This window comes from Exophiala spinifera, assembly GCF_000836115.1.
Source record: "Exophiala spinifera strain CBS 89968 unplaced genomic scaffold supercont1.18, whole genome shotgun sequence".
Classification (NCBI taxonomy): Eukaryota; Fungi; Ascomycota; class Eurotiomycetes; order Chaetothyriales; family Herpotrichiellaceae; genus Exophiala; species Exophiala spinifera.
In genome coordinates this window covers 1-8,696 of record NW_015622530.1, presented here as the reverse complement: position 1 = coordinate 8,696, position 8,696 = coordinate 1, and the positions used below count along the sequence as shown (strand labels likewise).

Genomic DNA, 8,696 nt, shown 5'->3' with positions numbered 1-8,696 from the left:
GGGACGAGCAGAACATAACCAAGGGCAGATGTGCGCAGCTAAGAGCCGGAGAATCAGGGGAGATTACGTTCTGCGCCTTGTCCTCCTTGCTTTGAACTTAGAAGCTGTCAATGCTCAATTACTGTATTAAATACAGACGCTTGTGATTTCATGCCTTGATACTCCTTCTACATCTGTTAGCAACATAGAGGTAAAATGTACACTTCCTTGTCCAATATTGCCCAGGACCTAAGATCCGAGAAGGACACAATACGTCTTTCTACGTCAACATTCGCTGCCCCTGCCAACAACGAATGACAAGATGACAGTTTGAGTCCTCAGATTCCATCACCTAATATCCTCTCTCGCTAAGACCATCTATCGAGGAAAGGCCTTATCCTTCTTTGACGGCTTTGGTATTCCGCCCATTTAAGTCCTTCCATGAAGATCGCTTCATGCTACCTCTCAGGATTATCAGCTTACATGCTTTGGGTAGGAATGGTCTGGGAATCTTCAGCTGAGCCGGTTTGCCCATCAGCAATGCTAGGTTGTTCACCGCTGAATCAGGCTCGCTCGTTTCCCTCCCGCTGGGGAAGCGAAATATGATGCCCCTGTTCAATCTTCGTCCATCACATCAGGCTGGCGGCACACCACCGGTAAAGGCAAAACAGAAAACCATTGCTTCTGAAAGTCGTAGGTAATGTACCGATTTAACTAAGTCCCGATTAGCGAGTGCTGGCCATCCAACGGGGATCTTCCTTACCTTAGCAAGTCGTAATGCCACCCATAGACACCTCGTCACACGAGGCGCGGCATGACTCGGAAGCTCCAGTAGACGTTCGTCTTCGTCTGTCACTTGGCCGTCAAAAAATTGTGGGGGATAATAGTGCTGAGACCATTTGAATCCTCGCATCAAGAAATCCTCTGGTAGCTGACGACCCGTCCCGGACTGTGGTTGAGGGAATTCGGGAGACTCGACTTCTTTGTCGGCCACACCAGATTTGCTCATTGAGTTTAATGACAAAGCCAGTTCGTTCCACGGAATATATTTCTCAAGGCAGATGAGAGCCTCTGGAACATATGATTGACTCCATATAAATGCCAGAGTGAAATGTAGAAACGGGAGGACATTTCTGTCTCCAGCTTTAGACGCAACAATGGAAGTGCACTGGAGCCAGATAGGCAGAACATATGACGTGACTTCATCGGATGAAGAGAATTTAACCCCTGATCGGTTACCGAGTGGCGGAGCAGCCTGAGTAAAGTCTTGCGCATTGATAGGGCCATCTTGTTCCCAGAATTTGCGGTGCAGTTGAGTCTTGACCATAGGATTCTCAGATGGATGTTTGCCAGATTGGGGATCCGATTGTCTTTCAGTTGGAGTCTGTCTACTCTTCTCGGAACTCGCACAAAGAGCCTTCCAAAGATAATTTTCATCGGCTCCGAAGTCGAGAATCATGGCGATTAGACATGATGCCATCTCTGCTCCCTGTGTCTTGAAATTCGATCCGGTTCTGTTGATAGTGCCGTCTAACTCGGATACAAATCGACTGATGTGTGAGCGGTAGTCGTGAATGAAACCATGAGTGAAAAGTATTCCTGCCGCTGTAACCAGACTCGTTTCTACCTTGAGATATTTTTGACTTGTTGTCTCATAGTTGTCGAGAAACGGAGAGAACAAACACATGATTGAAATCCGGGTATTCACAAATGGGATATCGCTAATGAGAGCCTTGGAGTAGAAAAAGAGCTGTCGAACAATGTTCTGTCTCGCCAATCCAGCCAAGTGATGCTGTATACGACCAGTCGTTGGTGAGTGATCGGCAGCGCGATTGTACCACATTCTGGCGATATCAGCCCAGTGTTCTCGAACCTGCATATCAGATTCTTCAATGGCCAGTCGGTATCGTCCAAGGTCTCCTAGGCACTCTATCCAAGTCTCATAAAAAGCAGGTACCGATTCCATCAACAGGCCTATCATTTGATAGGCAAGATAGACAAATCTGAGCATGTGTTCGAGCGAGAAAGGTAATCGATCGCGGAGCAGCTCAAGAAAACTGTGAATACCATGTCTACACATCCGCGCAGGCATGGCATGTTTGGTCGGTAGTAGCCGAAGTGCAGGTGAAGCAGTTGGATGTTGACAGGCCAAGAAGAAGTCATGATACTCATGCAACAGAGTCCGATGCAAGACAATCAGGGCCTGCCACTGCTCATGGGAAAGCTTGTTTGCAGTCTGAGACTGCTGGTGACAGGTCTCGACACACTTCTTCTCGAGCTTCACGATCCCAGCGTATATTTTTTCCAAATCATCAACGAGCTTTTCCTGCGAGATAGGCCTGGTTTCGGGTTGTTTGAAGTGTCCATTCACTGCACCTTCCTGGGACACGGAGCGGAGGTGGGAGGGCAAACGGGAATGAGGCCTAGCACCCAACGTAGGTGCCGCTGGGGGTAACTTGAGAGAAGACGGCGGTGTCCTCTGAGTAGAGTGATAGGCTTGAGACGGGGCTGGTGTTCTCGCGGAAGTAGAGGTGGGTGAAGACAGGGCCCGTTCGTGGCGGGCGGAAAAGGGCAATCCCGGTCCACGATCGTCCTTCTTATTCGGATAGCAAGCGTTCTGGTCAAGGGCGGGGCGTTTGGAACGTCTCATGGGATCTGAAAGGTGCTTGTTGGATCGATGTTGGTCGACCAAGGTTAATCGATGAAGTTCATTACTGCTGGGTTCCTCTCTCGACTTTGACTGCAGCGATACTTGCTGGTGCTGCTGTCTTTGTCGGACAAATCTAGATGCCAGAAAATTGATGAGAAATAAGAATATGCGGGCGAAGGCTCATGAAGGCGTACCTAGAAGTCTTGCTATTGAAAATTGGCGACGACGAGGACGTTGCGCTAGGGCCAGAAGGCTGAGAGGTTTCTGACAGGCCTGTTTTTGGTCTGAATCGTGATATGGTGTCGGCTGCAGTGGGAGATCTGAATGTCTTTTGGATGTTGAACCCCGATAGCGAAGCTCGGGTAAAGTGGAACGAGGGCCAATTTGGATGAGTCAGAGTGAAAATGGAGAGAGACTGTGACCAAGACGAAGGAGATTCTTATACGTACTTTTGATAATACTTCGCCTTGTCTTGTACTCTGTGAAGACTTCGCTAACCAAAAAGGCAACCACCAAGTGGAAATACGCGTTCGAGGGGAATCAGAATTGTACGGGCCTGTCTGGCTCGACGCTTCGTCGAAGGTCACTCACACCCGTTTGCCTTTTCTATGGAGCCACCATGCTCCTGTATGACAGGAGGCAGTGTTTCTCCTTGCTCGTGACAGAATACGCCTCGTGTAGAACCCTCTGACCTATTTGGCTAATGGCACAAAGTACGAAATACGAAATAATCATTGGTTTTCGCTCGATTGATGAAGCCACTTTCCTTCGCGATGGTAGGCTAGGCCCATGAATGTTGATTCTACAAGGAAACAGGAGAATATTGGACTCCCAGCTTCGTTCACTGAGTTGCCAGCTGTTCAGCTTCAAAACCAGGGTTTGTCTTGAGTGGCGAGTAAAGCCACACTTATTTTGCCAAAGGTGCCCAACCCCTTGGTTCCACCTGAAGAATGCCGTCGAAAACGCCCTCTATACTACCTATCTGTAGACACGTCAGGTTTCGACTTGCAGAGACTAGCAACCCCGTCATGAAGGCTCCATCTGACTACCAAATGCGACCTGTATGCGTACCTCGATTCGTATTCTTATATCTTCTCTTGTGACCTTCAATTCGAGCTCGAATTGAAGGGTATATGACAACCACTTCTGCAAGCCTTCGAACATCGTAATATTCTGCACTCACTATGGTCTCAAGACACCTCCTTCCTCCCTGCGCCTCCAGAAGCGCACTTCAAACACTCTTTACTACCGACACTTTACACTTGAGTTCCTTCAGTGTCTCTCGTCCGGATGCTCTCTCTTCATGTGATTGGCGAGCGACAGTTTTCGGGGGAAACCAGGGCGGTTGGTCTTGCAGTCTCGATGAGGGCAGAAAAACTGTTGTAGCTTCGGTTGGTGTACGTGTCTCTGATGTACGAGTCTGCGATGTCTCAATAGATTACCTTTATGTTTGTACCTCGATTTGCATCCTTTCTCAAGGCACTTCCATGATCTTTCATTTTTTTAAACAAGAATTGGGTGTAGGCTCATGAATTTCTGAATAGACCAATTCGTGGGCTTCATCTTGCGTTCCTCTATCTTCGATTAGTTAACAAGAGACACACTTTCCAGAGTTAAACTTACAAATCCAGTGAGGTTGAAAAATTGGGCGAATGAACACCCCCCATAACTGCGTCTGTTATTTCTTGCTCGGTTGATGGAAAACCTTTTAACTCGCTTATGCTACGCACATAAGGATAACAGATATTTTGACGGTTTTCTGGGGTTGTGACGATAGCATTTGTTGGCGAGGTAGAAGAGGGCCACCCATCGAGGGAAAAAGTATTATATGTCGGCCAGTAGAATAGCTGACTGGAGGTTTCAACAGACGACTGCATTTCCAAACAAACCGCCTCGGCATTGGCTGGATTGGTTGAGGTATGGTTTTGATCGTAGCTGTACTGTGAATGCCGTGAGAATAAGTCTGCGTAGTTTTGAGTTTCTGCAATTGAAGTTTGGCGCAGAGACGTAGCCGGTTCTCTTTGGATGGCGGGTTCGTCCTTGTACTCGAGTAGGTGCTGAAACCGATTGTCAACCAAACTAGAGTGTTCCATCTCTTTCTCATGTTCTTCATGGCACACAGAGGCCACAAAAGATAATAGATCTTTTACTAGGACAGACTCGACGCTGGTGTCGATCAAGTTGACTATGTAGAGGTTAGTAAGATCCTTTTAGTCGATATATAGAATACTTACAGTCCTGTATAGTGTTCGTGATATTCTGTATCCACTCTCCCACCTCTGGAGTGTTATAGTCGCAAGTATAATTCAGTCGACGGAGCGGTGATTGTCTGCGCGAAGTGGCGACAGTCTCGCGAGGAATCTGGATCAAGATCTTGTCATTCAATCGCTCTTTACACTATCGCACTCGTTCGTCCGGGCGTACCTTCCGCTCAGGTCTTAGCAGCTTTCCGTAGAATGCGTACTCTTGTCTCCACTTCCATCCTGAATCGAGGTAATTGTCTGGTGGCCTTCCATGCTCTTGAAACTTTGGGTAGTTGTTGCCTCTGTGTCTCTCCATGTCCTATTCGAGCACCTACCGAGGCTTCGATTGCAGAGTGGTACACAGTAGAGTACAGATTGTCTTCAATGCAACTCTTGCCGATGGCTTGACAGGGAGAATGAGAGGGTAACCGCCTGGGGTCGTAATCTTCGCTTTAGTTGTCGGCGAGGTCGAAGAAGAAATGGGTAGATAAACGCTCCGTATTTTAGAGAGACAGTGCTTCGACAGGAGGAAGACGTTCATGAAGCAGTTGAGTGTCCTCGAGCGTACTAAAGTCAGCTACTGTCTCAGCAGCTCGAAGGAGAGAGCTCAATCGTAGCTAGCCATGAGAAGGACGGTGTTTTCGTCGAGGAGAGAATGTAAGACCAAAGGACAACAAGAGAGTTAAAGGGGGCAAACACGGTGAGGGTTTAAGAATCCTGCTTTCAGACTGTTCTCCGGCCTTGTGTACTACTTCAAGGGTAAAGTGACCAAGGCCAGATGTGCGCAGCTAAGACTCAGGGAATCAGGGGAGATTGCGTTCTACGCCTTGTCCTCCTTATTTTGAACTTATAAGCTGTCAATGGTAAATAATCAAATATAGACGCTTATAATTTCATGCCCTGATACGCCTCCTAAATCTGTTGGCACCCTAGAGGTAAAATGCACCCTTCTTTGTCAAACATAGCTCAGGAGCTGAGATCGAGAAGGAAACAATACAGCTTTCTACATCAACATTCGCAGGCCCTGTCAACAACGAAGGACAAGATGACAGTTTAAGTCCCCGGAGTTCCTCACCTAATATCATCTCTTGTCAAGACCCTTCCATCGAGTAAAGGTCTCATCCTTGAGGTTATGGCATTCCGCCCACCTAAGTCCCCCTCTGCAGATCGCTTCGTGCGATCCCTCGGAATCATCAGCGTAAATAGACTTGGATTTAGCTCAGTTGGTTTGCCGAGCAGCAATGCTAGGCTGTTCACCGCTGACTTGAGTTCCCCCAGAGTAAGAGAGTTCGGGAACATGGCAGAGCCGCTGAGCTTCTCGGTAAGCCTGGCAAATCGCTCTTCGTCCCAAAATTTCGACATATCCGGATCTGCAGATGAAACTCCATAATGAAGGCAAACAAGATGAGCACTGCGCTCCCAGTCCCAGTCCAATTGTTCTGGTATTATTGGAGGGATACTTTGATCTGGCAGGCGCTGTAGCTTGCTGAGAATAATGTTCCTCCATAGCTTCAACTCCTTAGACGCAACCTTTGTCGAGGATATAGAATTGAAAGCATGATAAACACTTTTCCAGCTTTCTTTGTTCAGCGTTTGCGTCCAAGTTTCTGGTTGCCGTTGAATGATATCATCTAGTGGTCGCTCGTCACCAGTGCGATAGTGATCTCCTGTGGTTACATACAAGCAAGAGAGAATCAGCAACAGCTGTTCGTAGGAAAATCTCTGGTCTGTTGCCTGAGAGTCGATAGATTCCTCGGACACTTGAACGACCTCGTGGTAGTTCCCAGTTGCAGTTGAGTCTATGTCGATAGTAGTAGAATCTTGCCCGGGCGACCCTTCTGACTGGTTCGGGTCCAATAATAGCGACTCGATATCCATGAAGTTGACCTGAATGCTATGTGAGAGAATGAGTTGTGCCTGCTGGTTCTGAAGAGAATGTAAAGAAGCATGCGAAAAGAGACTGTAAGATAGAAAAGGTGGAAGCACTGAACTGTTTAATACTGCGCACACAAGTCGCCAAGATACAATAGGCACAACACCATCGAATCTATCATTCAGCCATGTGTATTCTCACAGTAATTTCTCTGGAATTACCAGCAGAGTGGCTTGAGGCTGAGCCTCATCGTTAAACATGCTTCCCAGTGCAGTGACGCATTTACAGTACTGTTTACCCTAAGCAATTTAAGCAGTGCTCAGTGAAGAAGCTACCATTCTGTCTGACTATCCGAATCCATACACGCCATTTCAGCCTAATCAGAACCAAATTTCGCTTCAAGTTTCCCGGACACTGAGACAATTCCAGATTGAACCCATCCATGGTGACCATGATCTACACATGGACACAACCATAGTGATCTTTGTAGACAAATGCTGCCGACTTACTCAAAATATCGACGTAGTAGACGCGACACGTTCCTTGTAACCCCCCCCCCCCCCAAAGCCGACGATAAATGGCCAGTCGAAAGCGATCCTTCCATGTCCAGCCATAGTTTTCGATATCTGCAATCTCTAAAAAGGATGTGCCGTCAAATCCTGTGTAGACATTGACTGCTGCCTGTCGCGTTTCGTTGACCTTCCTTATCTGCTCTTCTTTGCAGAGGAGCACTTGAAGGCCGCTTTCATGAGTGAATTCGGCGGTGTCTCACCAAATTACCCAAGCAGGAAAATGGCTGCACGGAGGTTAGACAGTCTGTTTTCCCTCGCTGGGACCGAAACTGGGCATACCTTGCTACATCGCTCGCACATATAAGGCTTCTCTCCGGTATGCACTCGCATGTGGATAGTCAAATTAGGTCTCCGGGTGAATCGCTTCCCGCAGCCTTCGAAATCACAAGCATGTGGTTTGATGCCGCTGTGAATTAGCTCTGTAAGAAAGTTAGCGAAGAGCTGTCGCAGCCAAGGGTTGACCATACTATGTCGCGCAATTTCGCTGCGAGACGCAAAGCCCTTCTGACTAGTGCTACACGTAAGTGCCTTTGGTGCGGACTCGTTCTTCTGTCTGATGGCACCAAAGTTATCGTCAACCATGGTCGGCTTACTGGAACGGGTTCTGAAGCGACTGGGACTTATTTTCTTTTAATGATTACTTACGCTTCGGATCGAGGACATTTTTCTATCGAGTATTAGAGGATTCTCAGAAGTTTGAATGCTAGACCTACCTGCAATTTCGCGCCGCAATGTAGTCGGAGTTTCTGAAGCCAGACTAGGGCAACTCAAAGTCTCGGGATCAATGGTTCGAAGATCAATCTCATGAAACCCTTCCCGGCGGCTTTCTTCTTTGTGTCTTTGGTACAAGTCGCCCCCTCTTGAAGAGACACTCGGGGATTCCTCAAGGATATTCCAGTTGATATCAGATCTCTCGTGCAATGATTTGACTTGAACTTCCAGTGTACCTCCGATGGTTTTCAACGTGAGAAAGGTAACTGCGCCGAATTCAATATTTTGTAGATGATACTGCAAGGCGTCGTATAGAGCTTCACTCTTAGCGTCGAAAGGAAGCATCCTGAGACCTGCTTCCAAGGAGCCATACTCGCAGTTCTGGTATTGACAATGGATTATAACCGAATAATGGAAATAAGTGATGAAGAACTTTCCATGATCTGGATATTCTAAGATCTTGTTCAATTTCCAAGAATCAAGTATGTATGTTGACGTCACGGGCTTGGGATAGCGGCTGACACGGCGAGAAGAGTTGAGAAGAGAGTGATCAGTGTAGACGGTCGGATAGGGTTGTGAGGAAAGAGACATGTCGGATCCATCGGATCCGTTGGATGCCTCCATAGTGCTCGTAGCTCGCGTCTGAGTGAGTGTTTGTTCTGATTGGA

General features: G+C 47.6%; 2 protein-coding genes across 2 annotated transcripts; both read right to left on the bottom strand.

Moving 5' to 3' along the window:
• Positions 1 to 594: 594 nt before the first annotated feature.
• PV08_12097 (uncharacterized protein) lies at positions 595 to 2,629 on the bottom strand (the record flags this gene model as incomplete). The annotated part of the gene is made up of 2 exons (XM_016386404.1): positions 595 to 693; positions 743 to 2,629. The coding sequence occupies 2 exons, from the start codon at positions 2,627 to 2,629 to the stop codon at positions 595 to 597; spliced, it is 1,986 nt and encodes a 661-aa protein (XP_016229869.1).
• A 3,314-nt stretch (positions 2,630 to 5,943) lies between these two features.
• On the bottom strand, positions 5,944 to 8,652 carry PV08_12096 (uncharacterized protein; the record flags this gene model as incomplete). Its single annotated transcript, XM_016386403.1, has 5 exons — positions 5,944 to 6,759; positions 7,597 to 7,736; positions 7,785 to 7,909; positions 7,963 to 7,984; positions 8,031 to 8,652. 5 exons carry the CDS (start codon positions 8,650 to 8,652, stop codon positions 5,944 to 5,946), a joined length of 1,725 nt encoding a protein of 574 aa, XP_016229868.1.
• Between the last annotated feature and the right edge of the window lie 44 nt (positions 8,653 to 8,696).